This window comes from Felis catus, chromosome A1, assembly GCF_018350175.1.
Source record: "Felis catus isolate Fca126 chromosome A1, F.catus_Fca126_mat1.0, whole genome shotgun sequence".
Classification (NCBI taxonomy): Eukaryota; Metazoa; Chordata; class Mammalia; order Carnivora; family Felidae; genus Felis; species Felis catus.
Genome location: NC_058368.1, coordinates 143886681 through 143912525, shown reverse-complemented (window position 1 = coordinate 143912525; position 25845 = coordinate 143886681). Strand labels below are relative to the sequence as shown.

At 43.9% G+C, this 25845-nt stretch overlaps 1 protein-coding gene and 1 long non-coding RNA gene across 2 annotated transcripts in view; one reads left to right on the top strand and one right to left on the bottom strand.

Moving 5' to 3' along the window:
* SERINC5 (serine incorporator 5) overlaps positions 1-25845 on the top strand; it is a 103651-nt gene that overhangs the window by 23490 nt on the left and 54316 nt on the right. The window contains exon 2 of the mRNA XM_011284262.4: positions 18542-18709. Coding sequence (XP_011282564.1) covers positions 18542-18709 — 168 coding nt within the window. The remainder of the gene's footprint in view (positions 1-18541; positions 18710-25845) is intronic.
* On the bottom strand, positions 8029-8999 carry LOC109502029. The gene is made up of 3 exons (XR_002160345.3): positions 8746-8999; positions 8573-8659; positions 8029-8165 (listed from the first exon to the last, which is right to left on the bottom strand). It is a non-coding gene; the product is annotated as an uncharacterized LOC109502029 (long non-coding RNA).

Genomic DNA, 25845 nt, shown 5'->3' with positions numbered 1-25845 from the left:
TTTGCCCATTTCTAAACTGGGCTTTTTTTTTAAATTACTGAATTAAAAAACAATTTTTTTTAAGTGTTCATTTCTTTTTGAGAAAGAGACAGAGTGCAGGGAAGGGTAGATAGAGGAGAGACAAATGCAGAATCCAAAGCAGGCTTCAGGTTCTGAGTTGTCAGCACAAAGCCCAACATAGGGCTTAAACCCACAATACCTGAGCCAAAGTTGGACACTTAACCGACTGAGCCACCCAGGTGCCCATTTTATTACTGAATTTTATAAGTTCTTCATATATTCTAGATACCAACTCCTTATAAGGTAGGTAATTTAAGATATTTTCTGTTACTCTGGGAGTTTCTTTTCACTTTCTTGATGATATCATTTGTAGTATAAAATATTTTAATCAATGTAGTTCAGTTTATCTATTTTTTCTCTCATTGCTTATGCTTTTGGTTTTGTACCTAAGAAATTTTTACCTAACTCAAGGTCATGAAGATTTAGTGCTGTGTTTTGTTCTAACAGGTTCATAGTTTTCACTAATACATTTAGGTCTTGGGTACATTTTGAGTTAATTTTAGCGTATGGCATAAGAAAGGGGTCCAACTTCATTCTTTTGCATTTGCAGCCCAGTTCCAACATCATTTTTTGAAAATACTCTTTTTTTCTCCATTGAATCATCTTGGCCCACTTGTCAAAAATTCATTGGACCATAAATGTTAGGATTTATTTCTGGCCTCTCAATTCAATTAATTTCTAAAAATTGACTATACATTGGAGGAATTATTCATCTGGGATTTAGACACAGTGGGACCGTCAATCAGTGGGCTGGAAATTGCAGTTTGGTGACTGGTGACTAGTCACTCTTAGATGGTTGACTCATCTCTGTGTGATCATGAGGTTAAATATTACAGTGCTTTAATTATAAGTAACACAAGGCTGTTGTTAGAGGCGTGAGAAATGATTTTCTTTGTGCAAATCACAGAATATAAATACTGCAGCAGTAGAAACTGGGGCCATTCATACATCACAGTTAAACTGCTCCTGGGTAATGGAGTTGTCAGGATTAAAGTGCACTTCCTTGCCATATGGAACAGTAGCTGGTTCTTTATTTGATATTTTCACTTATCAAAAAATAAGTTGGGGTGCCTGGGTGGCTCAGTCGGTTGAGCGTCCAACTTCAGCTCAGGTCCTGATCGCACCGTTCCTGAGTTTGAGCCCCGAGTCGGGCTCTGTGCTGACAGCTCAGAGCCTGGAGCCTGCTTCGGACTCTGTGTCTCCCTCTCTCTCTGCCCCTCCCCCGCTCGTGCTCTGTCTCTCTCTCTCTAAAACAAATAAAACATTAAAAAAATAAGTTAATTGGAAAATGAATTTTCATTCAGTTTTCCAAAATAATAATTTCTTAAAGTGCTATTACCTTTTTCCTTAGCTTTTTTTTTTTTTTTTTTTTTTTTTAAGTAATCTCGACCCCCAGACATGGGTTTCAGGCTCATGACTCAGATCAAGAGTTGCATGCTCTACTGACTGCGCCAGCCAGGTGCCCCCCTTTTATATTTTCTATATTCACCTGGTTAGGTGGTTAAGAATGCTGACTTTCTTTTTTAGTTGAAGAGGGCTGGCTTTGAAGTCACGTCTGGGTCTGGCCCTTGTCCTCACCCCTAATGAGCTGTGACCTTGGGTGACTTATTTTCTCAAGCCCAAGTATGTCATTGCTACAGTGGAGATAATAATAAAAGTAACTGCCTCCTGAGTTGGGAGAGATTGTCCACATATAACAGAGCCATCAGAGCACTTGGAACTGAGTGCTGCACAAATGGGTGTGGTTGCCTTTGTTGTAATTTTTTAGATAGCTCTAACCTACCGCTCCCTATGCTCCCACCATCCCCCAAGCCCTCTCTGGAAAACATTGACAAACAGGAACACTGAGGGGTTTCGCTTTTTGGTCAGATGTGACCTTTGGGTGACGGGGCTAAGAGTGCTTGAGCTGCATGTTCCTGGAGCAGGTTGAGCTGCTGGGAGGAAGGGAACCACTGGGAGTTTCCTTGAGTGTTGGCAAGCAAGCTGGCAACCAGGGAAGTCTTCCTAAGCGTCAGCTTCATGTTGAGTGAGAGGAAATGAGATGATAGCTGCTTTGGAGTAGCTAGGTTCACATCCTAGTCCTGTAAATCTCCAAGCTTCTTCCTTTTTAAGAACACTAAGAATAATACCGGTCACTAACATTGTTGTAAGGGCTTTGAATACCTTTTCTATCCCAATAATCCCGTGATGTGGGAAATACTATTATTTCTATTTTGTACATGAGGCGACCAAGGCACAGAGTAGTTAAATAACCTTATAGTGAATGGAATGAGCGTTTATTATTTTTTTTAAGTTTATTTATTTTGAGAGAGAGTGTGTGCGAGCTTGCAAGCGGGAGAAGGGCAGAGAGAGATGGAGAGAGAGAATCCGCACTGTTAGTGTGGAGCCCAGCTTGGGGCTTGAACCCACAAACCATGAACTCATGACCTGAGCCAAAATCAAGAGTCAGTCGCTTAACCGATTGAACCACCCAGGCACCCCTGGAGCATTTAATATAAGCTGCTGTAGAACACTGATTTATGTGCCAGGCACATAGGCTGATAAATAAGCACTTTAGAGGGCTGATCTCCTGTAATCCTTACAGATGTTCATCATCATAACTTTGATCATGGGGGAACTGTGTTTCGTATTGCCTCGCTGGCTAAGAGATTCTGCCTTACGTTAGGGAGCAAGTTTCTGTTGTTCACTTTTACTCTTTTATAGTGTTGACTTAAACTACAAATGTTTAATGCAGGGGAGTTCAAATTCTTATTTGTTTCTTTTGATCATTTTTCAGTCTCTTTTTTAACTTTATTTTTGAGAGACAGAGAGAGACAGAGACAGGGTGTGAACTGGGGAAGGGCAGAGAGAAGAGGGAGACACAGAATCCAAAGCAGGCTCCAGGCTCTGAGCGGTCAGCACAGAGCTGGACATGGGGCTCAGTCCCATGAACCATGAGATCTTAACCTGAGCCAAAGTTGGATGCTTAGCTGACTGAGCCACCTAGGCGCCCCTATTAATCATTTTTCAGTTATTTGCCAACTTCAAGGTTGGTCGCAAAACTATTTTATTTCATGCAGTCTGAAAAGAGATGATTCCAAGATGTTAAATTGGCAAAAATTTGTTTCTATGTATGTAAAGTCTTCAGGTGATATGTATAAATAAAAAAAATATATATATGTATGGTAATTTTTATACGATCCATGATCTTGGAAGGTGGTGTTTTGAGGGAAAGGGAATTTTCTGAACTTATCACTAAATTTGCTTTAAGCCTACGTATAATTTTTGTTTTCTGTCTTTTGCTTTTGAATCAAGTTGTAATAGTTAATTTCCTATGTATCTTAGAAGGAGTGGAAGGTATTCTAGTATTAGCAATGGGAAAAGTGAATCATGGGACATTTTAGAAATGGACGTTTTGTACAGAATCATAATGAATGAAAACGGAAGCACCTGTAAAATTCTGTACTTACGAGTTGAAAGAAGGCGGCTGATGGTACAGGAGACTTGGATTATGGGTTGGATTCTAGACTCACTACAAGTGCCAAGCTTGGTTTCACTCTATTTTATGCTTAGTGTCTGCATTAAAAAAAAAGTTGTTTTTTTTTTTTAAATGTTTGTTTATTTTTGAGAGAGAGAGTGCATGAGCAGAAGAGGGGTAGAGAGAGGAGGACAGAGAATCCAAAGTGGGCTCTGTGCTGACTGCCCAGAGGCTGATGCTGGGCTCAAACTCAAGAACCGTGAGATCACAAAGTCAAGGGTCAGACACCGATCTGAATCACTCCAGGTGCCCCAGTGTCGGCATTTTTAACTGGGGCCCCAAATAATTGCTAGAAACTTTTTGAACATCACCTCTCCCTGTAGAACATAATTTTATCACGAGCGTGTATGTCTGCAGATCTTGATGGCTGCTCCATTTTAGAGATGGCACTGGAGAAGTCTGGGTAAGTTTTAGGGCATTGCTGACTGAGTTCATACCTCAGGACTGTAGGAAATTTCCTTCACTTCTATCTGCCTCAGCTTTCTCATGTGTGACAAAGTGGAATCTACCTTCTTTTTCTGTGTCTTTTGTTAAATAACAGAAATTCAACCAAGTCCATTTTAAAGATTTGGCTTTATTCATCCATTCATGAAGGGTGACATCTGATCAAGCAAATAGAGGGAAGCTCAAATGGCTAGAGAAAAGGAAAGGTTTTTAAAGGTAGACAAGGAGTGGAAAAAAGGAAATTACTAGCAGAGAATCCATTGATTTAGGCAAAGTCCCCTTCCTAAGGGGAGTGGAAGGGATCTGTCAGTAAACTTCCTGGTGCTGGTCAGGAAATTCTATGTTGATTGGTTAAAGGTTACATTTCCGGGGAGTTAACACTGCAGTTGGGTTAGGTATTATTAAGTCTTGGTTTACTAACCTGGGGTCTTAATCTAAGTGACACCATTTTGGGCCTGTGGTTTTATTTTTACCACATGGCTACTGTACTATTCTGTCTTTCCAATACCTTTTTAGAGTCCCTATAGCTTATATAAGTTTTCATGCCAAAAAATTAAGTGATACTTTCTCATTTGTGAAAAATGGCAAAAATGCCAATGAAAAAATGGTTAAATGAGTATCTATCTTGTGAGGTTGTGAGGATGAATTGAGTCTATGCTGGGGCACCTGGCTGGCTCAGTTGGTGGAGAATATGATTCTGGGTCTCAGGGTTGTAAGTTCGAGCCCCACATTGGGTGTAGAGATCACTTAAAAATAAAAACATCTTTAGGAAAAAAAAAATATGAATCTATGCCAAGAACTTAGGACCCTGCCTGGCACCTGGAAAATACATAACACAGTTTTTTGTTATTTAAAGTATTAGTATTATGCCAGAATTTATAAGAAGAGTGAAGAATGCCTTCCAGAAACACGGGGATGCCAGAGGCTGTGTCTGTCTGTGTTCTTACAGCAAGCCATTGGAGTGGTGGGCGCAGATCAGGAAGATGCGGGTCCAGCGGGCTCTGCCTCTGGCCTTACGTGCATGTATCACTCTGCTTTACCGTCTCTTGATTTTATGTACCTCTGTGGGGTCAGGTGCAGGAGGCTTCAAAACCCTGCACTCCAGGTCTCCTGGAGATGTGATGATGTAGCAGAACTGTTTTTGGAATCCTCCTGGTCGTTGAAATCAAAGTCAGGTTTCCTCATGTGTAAGATGAGGATTGTGACACTTACAACATAGGGCTCTTTTGAAGATTAAATGGAGGAATGTCACGGAAGCACCTTACTGCAGTGCCTTGATACAGAGGAAGTGTTTAAGAAATGGTAGGTAAGTATTATTTATAATGAGTACAGGGTAGAAGGATCCGGTTGCCTGAGACAGTCTCATCTTTAATTATCAGTGTTTAGTAGCAGCGCAGCATATAATTCTCTGCCTTAAGTTATGGAATTCTCTGCTTAAATTGTGGAACTTGCTGCAAAGTTTGTTTGCCCTTCTTGAATTCACGTGCTCCGTGCACAAACATGCTTACATATGCAACTGCATATTATACCTGCACAGGAAATAAACCTATGCTCTCAAGGCAGTATTGAAGTTATCTCAACTGCCTTTTCTAGTGTTAGCGATCTCCACTCTCTCCTTGGTGCCGTCAAGGTTTTGCTGCTCATTACCCTTATCCTTGCACTGTGCTATGTTAGAATAAGAATGAATTCTGAAAGGGATGTAACTTACCTAGGCTTTGAATTCAAGTCTATAATGGGAATAATGCTACTCTGCCTGCCCATTATGTAGGGTGGTTAACAGGATAGAACAAGAGGAAGTTTGTGAAGGCATGATCCAAGTGTTACCCTTGAAAAAAAATTTATATGTATACATACATATGTATATATTTAAATGTTTCTTTTTGAGCAAGAGGGAGGGAGAAGGCAGAGAGAGAGAGAGAGAATATCCCAAGCAGGCTTGCACTGTCAGCTCAGAGCCCAACACAGGGCTTGAACTCATGAATGGTGAGATCATGACCTGAGCCAAAACCAAGAGTCGGGACGCTCAACCAACTGAGTCACCCAGACATCCCCAAGTGTAACCCTTTGATGGGAGTGTAAGAATGGAGCGTTTAGCCTCATGCGGGAAGTAAGTACAGGCCTCAGCAAAGAGTTCAGCCCTTGCGAGTGAATGAAGTCAGGGTACAGGCCCCTGGAACATAGAATTCACACAGTTCTGATTCCATAATAGGCCTACCTGCCATTATAATCTTTAAAATGAAAAGAGAGGAGCACCTGCCTGGCTCGGTAGGTAGAGCTTGTGACTCTTGATCTTGGGGCCATGAGTTCAAGCTGACCATGTTGGGCATAGAGCTTACTTGAAAAAAATAAAATGAAATGAAACAAAAAAAAAAAAATTAAGAGGCAAATGCCTTCTCTTAGGTGGTAGAAATATTTTTATATTTGACTTTGGTCTATGTCAGACATTTGGCGCTAATAAAAAAACAAATAAGCAGGCAAAATAAAACACGACCTGTCTCGCGAGCATCCTTGATGACCTCAGTTCGAAGTAGCATCTCCCTCTTGGGGGGCTGCACCATTCATTTAGCTCTCTGCCGGTCCATCTCATACCAGTTACTTCAATAAGAGTTCTGTCTCTCCTGGTAGACAATGAGCTTTTGAAATATTCAACAGATATTTACAGAGCACCTGCTTTGTTGCAGGCCTCAGGCGAGGCACTGCAGACATTGCCTAGAATGAGATGGACAGTCTTTGCTTTGATGAAATATAGAGTCTAGTGAGGGGGACAGATTTTAACTAAATCATTCCCAAGAGACCTAATTCCAGTGTGATTAGTTTTATGAAGTTAAGACAGTTTATAAAAGGAACTTAATCCAGCCAGTAGGATTAAGCCGGTCAGGCAGCAGCTTGGGGAAGCATTAGCCCTAGGGCCACCATATAAGGTTGCGTAGTACTACGCAAAGGTAACCAGCTGAGAGGGAAGGTGGGAGCTGAGATGCTATGCCTGCTGGCTTGCTCATGCTGTGCCTTTTTCTAATTTCCAGAAATGCATCGTGTAGAATACCAAGGGGCAGTTCCTGTTAACCGAGCCCCCCCATCTTTCCCCACCCTCCCAGCCCCTCGCAAAGGTATTACACTGATAATTAAACATTATAAAGCAGTGGGAAGAAATTGACTTAGAAGGCACCCAACTGAAGCAGAAACCCCAGTTCTTTCATTTACTGGGTGTGTCTTTGTTATTTGATCAACTTTCTCATGCATAATAGAGCTGGATAACACCATAGGGTTATGGTGAACATTAAATTCTATAACATGTAAAGAGTTGAGTAAAGTATATGATGCACAGAATAGGTACTCACTAAATTGTGTTCGTAACAAACTTGTCAGTTGCTTATGTTAGCATTGTTTCTGTTACCCATTTTGTTCTAAGTTTTCTCAGTATTTCCCCAGTTTCTTCCTTGCCTTCTTTGGGAAGACTGGACATTGGCTAGAATTTCTGCATCATGCCTTCTTCCTTTCTAGTTGTTGAATGGGCAGTTGTATCATCAAAGGTTTAAATCTTCCGGGTTTCTCCATGTATGTCTGACAACTACTTTTTGTTTTGTTTTGTTTTTCCTGCTTTGGATTGCTTCATTTCAAGGTCTCCTGGATGCCTAAGGGTAACCTGGAATTTAGTCTGCAAAATGAGTTTTAATTTGATCAGAGCATTGACTCTCAGACTTGTTCTCGGAGTGGGCATCCTCTGTAAAGTCTGGTGTCCCTTACGGAGTATTCTGAAAAACTAGATAAGTTTTTACAGCAGAACATGATTATATATGGCCTATAAAATCCCAACATGTTTGTACATGAAAAAGCAAGCTAAATATCACCTTCTGATTCCTGGTATTCCATTCCATGAATGGTTGTGATGTGTTCTTTCTGCTTGCCCTCTGCCTGTATACCTAATTAATTGAGAGTAGGTGAAGTTTCCCCAGGCCTCCTCCTGTTGCATCCACATGACTCCTGAAACAGAATGCTACGGGCACCAGTGACTGTCACAGCAAAGTTTATTGCAACGAGTGGCAAGGCTGACGGATCAGGACTGACACTCTTGATCTTGGTCAGAGTGCAGCCTCGAACAGCTGGGGTACAGTTTTTATAGTCGACCACATCGTCTTATCATCACCTGGGAACAGAAAAAAGAAATAGTTCCCAGATGGGGGTGGAAACAGTTCTGCCCTAAAGCCGCAACCAGTTGACCTCCTTGACGCTGCCTCTGGCGCCCCTTTTAAAACAAGGCTGTTATCTCTTAGCCTACAGTGTCAACCAAAGCTGTTATTTTTCAAGGCTACAGGTTAGCCCTACACTACAATTTAACGCTTACACTCCCACCATCACCAGCAAGTCTGGGTCCAGAAAGGTTTCTCAGTTATTTCCTACTTTATTGCCATCCTCCCTCACCCCTCAGCTTCCCACCTGGGAACTCAGGCACAGTGCTGATTCCTTGGTCTCCATGGAGGGTGGGGGTACCCACTTCACTGGCAGCCCCGCCCCAACCTGTCCCACCCCCTGGGGCTCCCTGAACAACAAGACCTTGGATTTCTCTGGTGAAGGAAGGAGGGGCGAGACAGATCCAGAATCTTCAAAAGAGCCCTCTATTTGGTCCATCACCCACTTTGCCTAGATGAGAAATGCTAGGTTTGATTGAACAAATAACAGTAATTAAGGTCCATTTTCTGAACTGCCCACCCCTGGGGCCTGTTTACCTTGTAGCCGGATAACCATTCGTTTGGTGTGTGTCAGCCTAGTCTTGTGGGCCATTGTGTTCCATTTGATGCTGGGTAACTTCAGTCTAGAGCTGATGGAAGAGCTCTGTCTTTATAGTTTTAAAAAGCAGAGGGAACACCACTCCCAATATGAGTAAGTAACTTCCTGTATTAAAAAGAATGCCCCAGGGGAATCCTCTCTCTTAGGCTCCTCTGCTCCACCTTGCACTTGGTCACATAACCAGTGCTCGGATGAGTAGAAAATAAGAAGGCAAAAGCTGGGGTAGGGTCCCCTCTATGAGAATATTTACATTTCTGTTGGTATTTTGATAGAAAAAATGCGACTCATAGGTTCCTTCATTTGGCCCTGGTTCCTTCTGCAAATTTTAGGAACAGCAACAGGACGCGTCTCAAATTGGGGGTTGGTTGCAGGGGAGGAGTTGCACGTGTATGACACTTCTCTGCTGGTTGGTACCATCGAGGCAGCTCTACTTGAAGAAAAGCATCATCATAAATGCTGCCTCGGACTTTGTGCCAGCTGGCTTTGTCACGAGGACCAGGCTCACAAGAGGGGGTGGTGATGAAATTCGCTGGGCATCTGCACAGCACTTCAAATGAAAAAGGCAATTAACTGCAGATATTTGCTAGGGGGGGAAAGGCATACACCCATTCATTCCTTCCTCTTTAAGCTAGAAGTGGGAGACAGAGATAGATTTTGAAGATGAAAGGAGAGGAGAGTTGATAAGGCTTCCTGAAGTTTTGAAGGACTGAGGAAGGGTGGAATTAATGGCGAGAAAGTTTTTTCTCAGCTGTAGGAAAGCAGTACAGCTGTTACTTCAGCTCCAAGAAAAAGCTGTTAAACCAGGAGGCTTTCATCCTGAAAGATAGAGGCAGTTAGAGGGTGGAGGGCGGCCAGTGGGAGGGACGTGAGTTTACCCATGAGAAATGAGGAGTCCAGGCCAGCGTGGGCCTTTCCTCTGTCCCCCTCCTCGCTCCTGCCCCCAAGTGCTGGAGCCTTCCGGGTCCGCCCACGGGTTTTCCAAACCAGAGGCCCCACGCCTGACATTTTTGTTTCCAATTTATGTATTCATTTACTTGCAAAGAGATTCTAGATGTCACCTTCTATTGGGCTCTTTTGTGAATCTTAAAAAATAGGATCGAATGAAATCCTGACTGCTGGAAAACCCGAGGTAGATGGTGCACACAGGTTTTTCCTTGCACAGCTAGACTAACCTTCACAGAGAGGCATCTTGCCAGCGTGCGGAGGGTCAGAGGTGTCTCTTGAGTAGTGGCTCCTTTCTATGGCCTGGAAGAGGACTGGCCAGCACTTGACCCTGCACTTAGGTTGTGTGTGAGATTGGGGGTGGGGGAGGGACTTCCTGCTCTCTGTCTTCTCAGAATGGGGGGAGGGGAGGGGAAGGGAGGTGCAACAGGGTACTGGGCACTTACCAGCCACAGCCTGTGGCTGTTCAACAGCATTCAGTTTTGTGGCCACCCCAGGGTTAACTCATCGTGTGCCAGCCTTTCATTTTAATTGTTTTGTGATGGAAACTTTTCAAACTGTACTAGACGCTTAGACCCTTACCGCCTTCTTACTGTGGTCAACAGTGTCATTTAAACCAATTTGTGGAGGGGCACCTGGGTGGCTCAGTCGGTTGAGCGACCATCTGACTTTAGCTCAGGTCATGATCTCACAGTCCGTGAGTTCGAGCCCTGCATCGGGCTCTGTGCTGACAGCTCAGAGCCTGGAGCCCGCTTCAGATTCTGTGTCTCCCTCTCTCTCTGTCCCTCCCTTGCTCATACTCTGTCTCTCTCTGTCTCAAAAATAAATAAAAACATTAAAAAAATTTTTTAAACCAATTTATGGGGACTTCATTTAGTTGTTTTGAATATCCGTTAGTCTTTGGCACTATAGATACAGAGGTGTGGGATCCAAAGGCTTGTCCCTCCTCCAGATGTACTCAGTTGTCTCAAGTGGCGTGTGTTTCCTGGTCCACTGATGCTCATCACTGAATTTGTCCTTGAGCCAAATCACCTAACATTTCTGGGCCTCAGATTTCACATCAGCAACATGAGAGGACTGGACTGGACCAGAGGCTTGCACCCTAAGTGCTGGGTAGAATCTGGGGAATGCTGAATTTGACCTAAATCGACTAGAATGCAAGCTTCATGAGGAACTGTACCACCCGCCCCTGGTAGTGCCTGGTCGCCAGTAAGCATTAGGTAAATTTGGTGTATGAACACGTAAACACATTTGTAGTATTACAGTGCATCCGTACGTTTTATACATTGGAGTTGCACAAAGGCTTCCATTTGTTGGGGAGAGGAGTGCCCCGCCAACCCACCTGAGCTCTGAGGTCACCCCCGCCCCAACTGTCTGATCCGCTGAGACAGGCTCGTTTCTGTTCTCCATCCCAGAACATCCTTGCATCAGGTTGGCTCTGTGGCCTCCATCCCCAGCCTGGGAAGTGCTCCGTGACTCGGCGGGGTTTGGGGATCAGGCTGGCAGGAGGCACCTCTTGGAAGGGGTTTGGCAGATTTTTCCCGTTGCAGCATAACCCCCATGACAGAATTAGGCGAATTTGGGGGTTTGTGTTTCAATAATTGCTTGTTGATAAGTAGAACAAGCAGGATTTTTCCTCTCTTATTTTGATGAGAAGATTGAAAAAGTTTTTAAAAATGAACACCTCTCTTCCCATCCTACACTTACCATTTTGAATTTCAAGGTTTCATTTTCTTACACTTTTTTTTCTTCTCCCTCCAGAACTTGCTTAACTCCTCCTTCTTAGGTCTGTTCTGCTGCCGGTATTTGTGGCTTCAGTGGGTGCAAATGAATGTTCTGCCTGCCTTGTTTGTTCCTTACTGGAAGCAAAGTACAAAGACGGCTGTAGCTTTTGGCGGGTGGGAAGTGCTTCTATGTAAGTGGTCCAGCTTGTTCCCAGGTTGCTAGGATGCTCTCCTGGGTTTGGATCTCAGGAGCTTTATTCCCAAAAGTAGTTTCCTTCCAACAGATGGATTTATCAGCCATGTCAGAGCAGGAAATGAAAACATTGCTATAAAAGAGGTATTAATCATTTGGTCCCACCCCCCTCTCATCCTTACCTCTTTCTTTAGAACCTCAAGGACCAAGGAGAATGGGGATCTAGGGAGGAGGGACATGACAGATGGACTGATGATGTGTATACCTGGCTCTTTTTTTTTTTTTTTTTTTTCCTATCACCTTGTGCCAGGCTTTGTGTTAACTTTATCTGAATTGTCTCATTTAATCCTACTAACAGTCCTTTGAAGTAGATGTTTTTATTCCCATTTTACAAATGAGGTCATTAATACTTAGGGGGTGGTAAAGAATTGGTGCAACGGCCACATAAGCAGGCAGTATTCAAGCTTGGGTGTGAACCCAGATGGCCTGACCTCATAGCTCTTGATTTTAACCCTGAAAGCTTGGTTTGCAGCAGAAGGGGGGAGGCAATTGTTCGAGACATTTCTGATTGTCACCACTTGTGAAGGAGACAGGGAGGGTGCTCCTGGCATCTAGTGGGTAGAGGCCCAGGAGGCTGCTTAACATCCTACCGTGCACAGGACAGCATCCCAACAAAGACTTACAGGGCCCCAAAATGCCCTAGTGCCGAGTTTGACCTGCCTCCCGGGAATGTTTGTTTTCTGTTGAACTGCCAGGAAGTGGAGTTAGTTCACCTTTTAACCTTAAACATAATAGATTTTGTCCTCTGACCTACAGACCTATATCAAATGTGGTGTTTTTTAGAAGAGATATAAGTGGAGGGTGGCATGATGGAACGAGTCAAAGAATCCAGCTGCTATCTGAGGACCGAGAACTTGATCAACTTTTTTAAAAAAATTTTTAAATGTTTGTTTATTTTTGAGAGAGTGAGAGAGACAGAGCGTGAGTGGGGGAGGAGTGGAGAGAGAGACATACAGAATCTGAAGCAGGCCCCAGGCTCTAAGTGGTCAGCACAGAGCCCGATGTGGGGTTCGAACCCACGGATCACGAGATTATGACCTGAGCCAAAGTTGGAGCGCAACCAACTGAGCCACCAGGCCCCTCCCACTTTGTTTTTTGGGTGCTGAATGTAACCCTAACCTTGTGAGAAAAGAGACTCTCAGGGAGAACATTTTTGTCCAGGTACCACTGATCCCCAGAAGCCAGCGCTGGCATCGTGTGTGTTCATAGCGTGCCTGTTTCAGACTCAGTCCCTGGGTACCCAGTGCCATTTAAGGAAGGACACTGACCCTTGACAGTGCTTTTCACTGAAATGATGTTAAGGGTAGAAACCAGTATATTCTGGTATGTCGAAACCTGCGTGAGAAACTACCTGTCAGAAACTCCTTTCTGGCAAACCCCCAGAATCTGGTTCCCACGGTCATGGCCAGGATTGTAAAAACCTCAGAGTTTTAAGGGATTCTTGAACTCAAAAGAGAAAAACTTAATTTTATTTATTTTTGATTATTGTTATTAATTTTTTTAATGTTTATTTATTTTTGAGAGAGAGAGAGAGTGAGCAGGGGAGGGCCAGAGAGAGAGGGAGACACAGAACTCAAAGCAAGCTTCAGGCTCTGAGCTGTTAGCACAGAGCCCGACATGGGGCCCGAACTCACGAACTGTGAGATCATGGTCTTAGCTGAAGTCCTATGCCCAACCAACCAAACCACCCAGGCACCCCGAAGAACTTAAGAATTTTAGATGAAGGAAATATAAGAGGAGATTTTTGGGTTAGGCAAATGTATAGCTTCTTGTTCAACTCCTTGAACTTTTAGGTAGTTGTTTAATTTTTGTCGTTTCATTTTTATTTGCTTCAAACTCCACCAAGTAGAGGTTTCCTTATATGTATTAAATACTAACAAATATTACAAGGGTTAAGGAATTATCACTTTTCTATTGTGGTAAAAAATAGAAAATGTACCATCTTAACCAATTTTAAAGATACAGTACAGTAGGAATTTTCTGCTTTTATCCCCCCAGTTACAGAGATGGTTCACTCTGGCTTTTCTCTCTCATATAGCTAAATTAGTAGTTTTCTTTTACTTATTGGCTGATTAAATTAATAAGTATTTGAATGTTTACCACCTGTGAGAACAGAAACTTTGTTTTGTTTTCTTCCAAAATAGAAACGTGTTGTCATGTTTTTCAGATTAGAAGCTATGTGCTTGTTGCAAAGAGCTTAGAAAATACAGAAAAACATAGTTAACTTAATCCTACAGGTCTATTAGTGACTGTTGCCATATTGGTATATCCTTTCAGATTCTTTTTTTTGTTATTGTTACTGCTCTAGGTCTGGGTATGTTGTTACCTCAAATGCTTTCATACTCTGTATTGTTGTGTGTTATTTACTTTCAGTTAATACATTGTGTATATCTTTCCATGGCAATAAATTTTTCTGTATCCACTATATAATCATTGTGGTGGGTGCATTGAATTCAGTGATGTGAATGTACCGTAATTTCAGTGGTTAGTACTCTTTCATTGAACATCCAGGTTTCCTTTATCTCTCCAAAATGGCACGTAGATGGTCGTTCTTAACACATATCTTTGTATTCTTGCTTAGCGAGGGAAGAAAAAGGTCTTTTGTTTTAATTGCTTCATTCCCAGGAATTAATGCTGTGCATAGTAGGTTTGTAGTATAATAAATATTAGTTGAGTGAATGAATGGCTTAGTTATTTCCATAGGATTGGGAATAGGGCTTTTAACGTGGGGTAGGACGCGGTGGTTCAGGGAGCTTGGTGATTGGGGCTGTTGAGCTGCTTGGGGCAGGGCTGTATTTAAGCGGGATCATTCAGGTCCACTGAGGCCAGAGATTGCCTGCGAGAGTGAAAGGGGCACAGAGAAGGAGATGCCTTCTTCAGATATTTGTTGAATGCTTACTGCACACCCAAGGGCAGGCAAGAAAAAGCGCTTCCTGTCTTGCTGCCTCCTTCCCACGCAGCCAGCTTCCCTTTTGTAGGGAACCAAAGTTTCAGGCCAGCGTTGTCTGTCCTGCTCACCCTCTCTGTGCCAGCAGCAAGGAGAGACAACCAGATTCAAATTCAGGCTCCCCCACTCATCAGCCTTCTGACCTTAGGTTGCCTAACCCCTCTGAGCCCCTGTCTCGGCTCTGTAACTTTGGGGTGACAAAACAGCTAATAATACTATTTGTGCCTTGCAGTGAGTAAGAGATCAATAAGTGTTAGCTAGTGTTAGCTAATATGATAAACTAAATAAGCTTTAGTAAATTGCCCTATGTTCTTTTGTATGGGAGAAATCCACTGTAAGCCCCAACCCAATTTACTAACGCAATTGTAGCATGGTTGAGTTTCCGACAGCATGATCATTTTGTGTGTTAGGGACTACCTGCCAAGTGTATTTGTTCTTTGGGGAGCTCCTCCTTTATTGAGCAGAGGGAGCTGTGTGTTCTTGACCTCCTAGTTTTCAAGTTTTACCATTCCCTTGCACAGCTACCACTAAAGGACAGCACGTGGCCCCATGCTGGCAGGAATTGAAATTTACCACTACCTCTGCCTTCTAGTAGTAGTGAGAGATGTGTACAAGTTTGATGGGAAGCTGTCTTTGCACTTGGAGCCTGGAGAATGAGCTGCAAAATGTTGGTTGGGGGCTCTAAAACTTAAATAAATATTGCTTGTCCAAGTGGAATCAGTTGATTATCTCTTTGCTAATCCCCGGTGATTCATAGGTAAGCCTAAAACCTCAAAAGAGAAGGAAGGAAAACAGGCTGTGACATTGTATGTGAAGTATTGTATATTACCGAAAGATGTGGAAATCCAAATTTAGTTAAAGGATAGAGAACGCTTTTTACCTGAATTAAAAAAAAAAAAAAGGGGCGCCTGGGTGGCTCCGTCGGTTACGCGTCCAACTTCGGCTCAGGTCATGATCTCACAGTTCATGAGTTCGAGCCCCGCATCGGGCTCTGTGCTGACAACTCAGAGCCTGGAGCCCGCTTCCGATTCTGTGTCTCCCTCTCTCTCTGCCCCTTCCCTGCTCACGTTCTGTCTCTCTCTCAAAAATAAATAAACATAATAAAATCCAGTTTTATGCTTTAATGTTTTTCTTCTGTTTCTTTGATGTTATAAACCCTGCAGCATGCTTAGGAACACCTGGGTTCTGCTTTTCACAGCTTCAACAGCTTCAGTATTTGGGGAACTTCCTTACTGCTGCCCCCTCTCTCTCCACCATTTATTAAGGGACAGTATGAGAATTATTGTAGTTAACAGAAGTCTCTGATATCTTTCCTCTATTCTGCTAGGGCTCCCATATTTCTGAGTTGGGAAAACCAACTGAATGACAGTGTCAGGTCAAGATTTCTTTCTTTTTCCAGTTGGGACTTAGTTTAGACAAACCAAAGCCAACTGGGCTATCCAGAACTCTCAAGGAGTAAGTCTTTCTGAATGAAGGTTTTCCACATTGCTTAGGGATTTACATGCTCCTAAACTAAAGCAGTGGGAGTAAAACATGTGACCCTCTTTGGAATGGTTCTTGCGGCAGAAGTATCCTTCTTTGCCTTCCCAAGAGGAATGAAGGGGACGTGGTGAATGAGTTCTCACAGTGCCCTGTGAGCTATACCCTGAATGCACAGGCCCCAAGCAAGTGCTGCTCTCCTGATCTAGTGGGAGGGCTCCAGTTGAAATGTTAGGTGTGTGTATATATGTACACAGATACACTCACATGTACATGTACACACACCTACCTGTATATATACACACAGATACACTCACACATGTAAAAGTATGTTTTAAAAAACATCATAGCACTATATAGAGTGAGAGTGAAATGAGAAAAGTTTGAAAAGTCAAATCCATACAATGATACATGACTTTAATGATAGGATAGGATTATTCTAAGTAAGCAGTGTGATTTTTATTTCACACTTTGCATGATCACATTTCTTTTGTTACTATTTGCCTTTGACTAATAACAAATATATAAAATAATTTATATAAATATATATAATAAACATGATATAAATAGAATATATATGTATATATATATATTATATACACATAAAATCAATTTATTTTCCCCCTTCTGTGGAGATAGTTTAAATGTTGATTGTACTATGGGAATGTTCTATCATGGGAAGGATTAACTGCTTTAAAAATATTTCTTTTGGGGCACCTGGGTGGCTCAGTTGGTTAAGCGTCTGACTTCAGCTCAGGTCATGATCTCGCGATCTGTGGGTTCGAGCCTTGTGTCGGGTTCTGTGCTACAGCTCAGAGCCTGGAGCCTGCTTTGGATTCTGTGTCTCCCTCTTTCTGCTCCTCCCCTACTCGTGCTCTGTCTCTCTCTCAAAAACGGAACAAACATTAAAAAATTAAAAAAATAAAAGTATTTCCTTTCCCAAATAGAATAAGTATCTTACTGCGTTTGAATTTGAAATGCAGTCAGTAAGACTGGTTATTTAAGACCATAGAACTAAAAAAAGTTAGCAGGCAACAAAGGAGACAATTGGGAAAGAATTTGGGAGGCGAGGAGGAGGAAGGCAAGGCCCAGAGAAAAGCCAGCCCTGTCAGTGGGAGGAGAGGGGGAAATTTGAACAGACGGGTTGACAGAGGTCTGTGACATAGGGATAGGGAATGTGAGTGAATTGTGAAGGAAGGTGGCCTGTCAGGACCCCATACAAGCAGTAGTGTTAGATCCCACCCGTGTGATCTGTTAGCCCCGCCCGAGTAGAGTAGCTTATCTTACAAAGCAGCCTGGCCTTAGGATTCCAGAAGAGTCTTGTGAGGAAGATGGTTTGGAAAACAATGTAAGATGGAGAGAGCCCATTATAAGCATGTGAAATGATGAAATACTACACAAAGTGCTCAAACAGTGGCGTTACTGGACAGAGAACCTGTTCTGAACTCTGGTTTGGCTGCTCGCCTCTCAAAAATCAATACTTGAGAGACAGGTGATGGTGGGAAAGGAGAGGTTGGTATTACTGAGGAAGCCAGCAGCTTCGGAAGATGGTGGACTAAGGTCCCAAAGATCATCTTCTCGTCCAGGCGAAGCTGGAGGGTTTTAAAGAGGAAAGTGTGGGACACTGGGGTTGGGGGTGGGCGACCTGGAGGAGAAGGTGGTGCCCAGGCATTTAGTCTGCATATGCCGACATAACCTTCAACAGGCTTGCGGGCGCCAGCAGCAGCTATTTTCAAATGTCGTCAGGACTTCTCTTCTGGTCAAGACTGGTCCTTCTCTCCTCCAGGCCAGTGGTCTGCAGATCTCAAGGAAGGTAAGTGAGTTTGGCTCACTCAGACCAAGGGAGTGCATAAGCTTAATGCTGGTTAAGCCCTAAGACCTATTGGAGTGGTGTTATGAAGGCAGTTTCCTGCAGTAAATGAAGTAAGATGTGATTATAGCCTCTTGTCTGATACCTATGATCTCTTCTCATTGGCAGTGATGTTTACAGTGTGACGCTTGTTTTCAAACCATTGCAGGGTCCTGAAGTGCCTTCCAAATCATCACCAAGAGATTGAATTTTTAGGTTTTAGACTTCTTCTCTTACTCCTTAGCTGATCCCTGAAATCTTTGTTTCCCCTCAGAGTAATGATTATAGTGCTTCAGGTGAACTGTGACTTTTCCTTTTTAATGATTGGGCCTCTCCCAAGCCACAGTCCCTTCTTTTTATTAAAGACAATATCAGACCAATTCTGGTGAAAGCTTCATTTGCACACTAAACTGTTCCTGCACGTTCTGTAGGCAAGATGGCTCAGAAGACTGATAGCCTGGGAGGTCGACCTGCAGCGGTCTGGGGTTAATGGGTCCGTAAATCAATGGCTCTAAGAGGATGTTTTGTGTTCCTTTCCTAGTTGGCCTGCTGCTGTGGGTCCGCTGGCTGCTCCCTGTGCTGTGACTGCTGCCCCAAGATCCGACAGTCCCGGAGCACCCGCTTCATGTATGCATTGTACTTCATTCTGGTCGTTCTTCTTTGCTGCATCATGATGTCAAAAACCGTAGCTAATGAAATGAAGGAGCATGTAAGTCTGCCTCATCCTCCCTCCCTTCTTTTCTTTTCTTTTCTTTTTCTTTTTCTTTTCTTTCTTTTTTTTTTAATTTTTTTTTTAATTTTTTTTTTTCAACGTTTATTTATTTTTGGGACAGAGAGAGACAGAGCATGAACGGGGGAGGGGCAGAGAGAGAGGGAGACACAGAATCGGAAACAGGCTCCAGGCTCTGAGCCATCAGCCCAGAGCCTGACGCGGGGCTCGAACTCACAGACCGCGAGATCGTGACCTGGCTGAAGTCAGACGCTTAACCGACTGCGCCACCCAGGCGCCCCTCTTTTCTTTCTTTTTTTAATGCTTTGGATTTATTTATTTTGACAGAGAGATTTAGAGCATAAGCAGGGGAGGGGCAGAGAGAGAGGGAGAGAGAGAGAATCCCAAGCAGGCTTCATGCTGCCAGCACAGAGCCCGATGCCAGGCTCAAACCCACAAGCTGTGAGATCATGACCTGAACCGAAATCAAGAGTCGGACGCTTAACCGACTGAGCCACTCAGGCTCCGTGGCCTCTTTTTAACTCTTCTCATTTGATGATGATTGGTGAGGGTGTGTGGGAAAACTTTCCCTGTAAAGGATAGGGCCCAGCCACGCTGGTGTGGGTAGGGGTATACTCATTATCTCCAGACCTTCCTGAAGCCTCTTCATTGCTTTCCTGCCAAGCAGGGGAACCATTCAAAGTCTTGAACTTTAGCAGTAGAACAGATACAGTCTGTTCTTTGGTGTATTGTGTGTTCGGTCTATGCCTTGTTTATAACTGTTCCTCCTAGATGTACAGTCTTTTCTTGTAGACTTGGTACTTTTCCCTTGTTGTAAGGATGGCTTCCAGTGTCTCAAGTAGCAGCTGTTATAATAAACTCTCTTTGGCCTACTTGGGAAGCCTGATAAAGTTTAGAAAATTCCACAGATGATGAGGAGTGGGCAGTAGGGCGATTTTTACTTTGCTGACATGTCATTTGTGGTTCGGGTGTCTCCAAGGGTGAGGAGTGGATTTTTAGACATTTCTTGGGCAATGTATGCAGAAGTAGGCCTGGTTTGTGATGCTGATGAAGCAGGGCGTTTTCCTGGACTTTCCCCATAGAAGGCATTTTAATCAGCCAGATGACAGGGGCACGTGTTGGGGTTTTTGAGGGAGCCCAGTAAATAACATTTCCCCTCTTAGTCTCTAAACAAATGGGCAAAAAAGACCGAAGTGTCAGTAGATGGATGCCAGACATCACCCTCTGTCCCTCATAAAGCTCATATGAGAGAGTATGGCTTGGATCTGCAGAGAAGTGGGCCTCCTAGTACTGAACCCCAAAACAAGTTAGACTTTTCCACTGAGGGAGCCTACCCAGGCACCAGTCCCCCTAGGCTGGGCCATACTTCCCCTGCAGAGATACAGTTTCCCGAGAAGAGTGGCAGGAGCACTCTTTGCCAGGGGCAGCTCTTGTCTAAGGGAAAGGAGGAGAGCAAAGGCTAGCTATCCAAACCCCATTTTCCTGGGGCCCAGCAGAATGAGGAGGGGGAGAAGGCTAGGGCCAGCACTCTGATGGAACCCCACCACCGTGGAGACGCCATCACCAGGAACAACTCCCGAGCAAGTGTCTCTTTTCCCCACCCTCATGCTGAAGCTACAGGCTATCTTAAATATACTCTCAGTGTAATGCCCCCGATTTCAAATCCGAGAGACCACCAAGAAGCCGATACCGATGCAAACGCACAAGGGTTTATTTGCAAGCTCGAGCTTGGGCCCAAGTATACCCGACACAGCGGAGCAGGGACTTGGACCCCTAGGTTAAGAGGCGTAGCAGTTTTATAGGGGCCAGTGGCCAGTGAGATTGTAACACACACAGAAAGTTGCATAGTCATGTCGGTCCACATGCAGGTGGCCAATTGAATTACAATTTACCCTATAGTTTGAACTAGCCTATCACTCTGGTCGGAATTGGCAAAAGGTGGGGTTTAAGAATTGGCGTGCAAGTTTTGCAGGCAAAAGGTGGGGTTTACATTCTTTGGCGGTTAGGGGTTCCGCATTCCTATATGAGCCGGTTTCCAGTAAGGGTGTGCTCAGCGGCTTGACTAGGGTGGGGGAGTGTCTTCAGCAATAAGTAGGTCATGTGGGGGTTATACATGAGATGGTGGGTGTAGTACAAAATGGAGTTAGTCTTGCTCTGCTTGTCCAGGGGTAGGGGATTTTTGTTAAATTCCTTGGGTCCCACATCAGGGGATTCAGAACAACCATTTCCTTAGAAACACTTGACATATTCTTATCCATTAGGCTCTCTGAAGTTTTCTGTTGTGCATTACTTTTTTTTTTAATTTTAATTTTTTATTTTTTAAAATTTATATCCAAATTAGTTAGCATATAGTGCAACAATGATTTCAGGAGTAGATTCCTTAATGCCCCTTGGCCATTTAGCCCATCCTTCCTCCCACAACCCCTCCAGTAACCCTCTGTTTGTTCTCCATATTTATGAGTCTCTTCTGTTTTGTCCCCCTCCCTGTTTTTATATTATTTTTGTTTCCCTTCCCTTATGTTCATCTGTTTTGTCTCTTAAAGCCCTCATATGAATGAAATCATATGATTTTTGTCTTTCTCTGACTAATTTCACTTAGCATAATACCCTCTAATTCCATTAGTTGTAAATGGCAAGATTTCATTCTTTTTGATTGCCAAGTAATACTCCATTGTATATATATACACACCATGTCTTCTTTATCCATTCATCCATCGATGGACATTTGGGCTCTTTCCATACTTTGGCTATTGTTGATAGTGCTGCTATAAACATGGGGGTGCATGTGTCCCTTTGAAACAGCACACCTGTATCCCTTGGATAAATGCCTAGTAGTGCAATTGCTGGGTCATAGGATCGTTCTATTTTTAGTTTTTTGAGGAACCTCCATACTGTGTTCCAGAGTGGCTGCACCAGCTTGCATTCCCATTGGGCATTGCTTTTATAATTGCGAATGTATGATCTGGAATTTGGGGAAACTACTGTCAAAACCTGTGACACTGCACTTCTCCCCTGATTACTTTAATTTTTTTTTTTTAATGTTTATTTTTGAGAGAGAGAGAGAAAGAGAGCAAGGGAGGGTCAGGAGAGAGGGAAACACAGAATCCATAGCAGGTTCCAGGCTCGAGATGTCAGCACAGAGCCTGATGCGGGGCTCGAACTCATGAACCATGAGATCATGACCTGAGCCAAAGTCAGATGCTTAACCCCTGAGCCACCCAGCTACTCCGTGCTTTAAACATTGGATGTCTCCTCAGTAAGGCACTGCAGTGGGAGCTCTGGGGCATTCAAACTTGTGAGAAATGGAGCTTATCATCCATCAGTCATCTCAGGCATAGAACAAGGGGGAAATTAGTCAGTGCCGTATGAGAGGATGCATGAAGCGCTTTGGAAATTTGGAGGTGGGGAGACCCAGAGCTAAGACTGCCTCGTTAGGCTACATCAGGCTGTACTGCACCTTGGTGGTAGTTACCACCAATTGTCTTCCGCATACCATGGTTTAATCTTGTATGTTTGTGGCAGGACGTTTGAGAGGAGGAAAACTGAAAGGGCATTTCATCTCCCTTTTATTACCTTTGTTTTTCAGGTAACATCATATTCTCTTTGTCAATTCAGCAAGCATCGGTTTGAGGATCTATTGTGGTTGTGATAGGAATTCTCAGTGTGTGTCAGTTGTCTGTGGTACATTTCCAGCCCTTAAGAAGTTTTCAGTCTTGGTAGAATTTAGCTTTGGATCCAAGAAACAAAACCTGAAAGTATACAAATGTGTAGTGGTGAACCCATGAGCAACATTACTACAGGTAGGGTTCATTTGGGAGCCACTGGTATACATTTTAGGACATGACTTTCTTTTTTTAAATTTAATTTTATTTTAGAGAGAGAGGGTACAAGTGGGTGAGAGGGGGAGAGAGAGAGAGAGAGAGAGAGAGAGAGAGAGAGAGAGAGAGAGAGAATATCTTAAGCAGCTCCATGCTCATGAGATCATGACCTCAGCTGAAATCCAGAGTCAGATGCTCCACCAAGGGAGTCACTGAGGCCCCCCTAGGATATAACTTTCATAATACTAATTTTAATATTTTATTGCCATCCAACTAACCTGCCCCATGAAATTGTCCCTGACAACTCCAGCTAGCATGTATGGTTTCTAAGTGTCGGTAGAACATTTAAGAAACAGAAAGCGTTTCACTAAGGGAGTGGTATCACTAAGGGAGGCTTCATGGAAGTGACTTGTGTGAGAATAATGAGTACTTTAATTGCTAATATTTACTGGGTAATACCACGCACCAGGTTTTATTCTGAGCATTTTACCTGAATTATCTCGGTTCATCACTGCTGCACTCAGCTAAGCATTATTCCTGCCTTACATATGAAGAAACTGAGGCATTGCATCCTTTAAGTACCTTATCCGAGGTCTCCCGCTCTAAGGGGTACAGTTGGGATTTGAACCCAGGCTGAATGCATTCTTAGTGATTGGCTGTGTAGGTTGACAGGGAGGGAAGAGAACAAGGACGAGGCACGTGTAGAAGGACAGAGATGAGACATGGGGAGGTAAAATGACCTTGCGGGAATTTTATTGCCAAAGTTAGGCATTTGACCGTGGTCTGATGGCCACTTGGAAGCTATTATCAATTCTTGAGTAAGAGTATGTCCTTGTCAAAACAGATGGATATTTAGGGAGGTGAGCCCAGCAGTCCTGTGTATGTACAGTGTGATTTGGGGTCATTGCAGAGGGAGGGACGGAGGAAGGGAGAGAGCGAGAGGGAGAAGGGGCTGCCCGGACACCTCACACTGGCTCTTGTAAATGTTTCTATGCCTGTCTCCTGAATGTACTTCTTTAAAAATGGTTTGGCTGGGCTTTCTGCATAAGGAATGAGGTCCCTGTGGGCGAAACCAATCCTTTTCCATCTTTAGGGCTTCATAGTGGGCAGGCCAGCTGGTCACAAAGTCAGCTTGTTTGCAGCCTATAGAGTAGAGGCTGACCTCATCCTCAGGCGATGCTTGAGGGCGGGCGTTGAAAGGTCCCCTTGTGGGGACACACACTGGGCTTCTGCTGCAGTCCTTCCCCCGCTTTGTTGGGCTGTGGTAACGTTTGAGGATGTGACTGGAAGAGGAGAAAGCGTGTGTGCTTGTAACTGCCCAGATGGGAGTGTATAATTGCCTCCCACCCGGCATTCTCACCTTTATGTGCAAGGGACGGGGGCTGCTGGGGTTAAGAACATGAGGGCAGCCCTCCTATTCAGTTGTTTTCAGTGTTTGCCTTGGTTTCAAAAGGTGGCCTGTGTTTAAAATTGAGCGAGAGGGAACTGCAGGGAGCCGCGGGGCCGCACTTCATGCTGCCTTGTGTCACTAGGCAAACTCCTCTTTCCCGTGAGAACTTGGGCTCAGAGGAAATTGCTGTGCTGGTGGAGTGGGGCGAGACTTCTGTCTTCTCCTGGAGCATGGTTCCCATCTTAAATGGAGGAGCGATTTTACTGCAGGACATTCATGTCATTAGGCATGTAATTCAAGCAGGTATGGTCTTGAGATACTTGATGCCTAGGGGATTAAAAATCCATTTCAGAATGTAGGGTGACCAAAAAAACCCCCACAAAACAACAACTCCCAAATGGGGAGGGTAGGTATTTTGAGAGAGATATAAGTCTACTGACCTGCACCACTAAATCAAGATGGAACTTCTCTGGAAGCAAATGATGACACTTTGAGGTTTTGACCCCCCTGTAATCTGCACTGGCTCCCCCCCCCCATTTTTTTTTTTTTACATTTATTTATTTTTGAGAGACAGAGACAGACAGAGCACAAGCAGGGGAGGGGCAGAGAGAGAGGGAGACACAGAATCCAAAGCAGGCTCAAGGCTCTGAGCTGTCAGCATAGAGCCCGATGTGGGGCTCAAACCCATGAACCATGAGATCATGACCTGAGCCGAAGTCGGACGCTTAACCCACTAAGCCACCCAGGTGCCCCTCCCCCCACCTTCAATAAATGTTTATTCACTTTTGAGAAAGTGTGAGCAGAGGAGGGGCAGTGAATGGGGGACAGAGGATCTGAAGCAGGCTCTGTGATCATCACCTGAGCCGAAGTTGTACGCTCAACTAACTGAGCCAGCCTCCCAGGTGCCTCTGCTGGTTTTTTTCTTTCTTTCTTTTTTTTTTTTTTTTTTTTAATTTTTAAAAGTTCTTTTTTTCCCCTTAATTTGAAAGAGAGAAAGAGAGAGAGCGCATGCAAGCAGGGGATGGGGCAGAGGCAGAGGGAGAGAGAGAATCTCAAGCAGGCTCTACACTCAGTGTGGGGACCAATGTGGGGCTAGATTCCATGACCCTGGGATCATGACATGAGCTGAAATCAAGAGATGCTCAGTCTGCTAAGCCACCCAGGCGCCTCTGCACTGGCATTTTGAGAGGGACAAGAAAGAGAGGTTCTTGTTTCCTGTGGAGGAGGGGCCTCTGAAACCAAACGTACATTGGAGAAGGAAGGACAGGTGATTGATATGGCCCTCGAGCCTTCTTCCCTCTGAGCTCAGTGAGCCAGGCCAAGTAGGAAGAGCCCTAAATGCACCTGACCAGAAACTTCTTAGGTCCTTTCCTTCACTCCCATCCTATGTGATCACCACACTGCTCTAATCCTTGAGATGGGTGGTAGGTCAGTACCTGAGATGGCTGGACCTTTGCATTTTATTTTCTTCAGAACCAAAACACATCTTCCACATTGTGGAAGACTGGTTTTTGTGCTGTATGTTTGTTTTATTTTTTTTTTAATTTTTTTTTTCAACGTTTATTTATTTTTTGGGACAGAGAGAGACAGAGCATGAACGGGGGAGGGGCAGAGAGAGAGGGAGACACAGAATCGGAAACAGGCTCCAGGCTCTGAGCCATCAGCCCAGAGCCTGACGCGGGGCTCGAACTCACGGACCGCGAGATCGTGACCTGGCTGAAGTCGGACGCTTAACCAACTGCGCCACCCAGGCGCCCCTACTGTATGTTTGTTTTAAATTTAAATTTTGAAGAATTAGTTTGTGTATCGAGAGGAAAGGCTACTAAGATCTTTTGTTTTTGATAGCAGCCTTTTTTTGTTCCTTCATTTTTTTTTTTGTTAATTAAATAATTAATTAAAGTAAACTC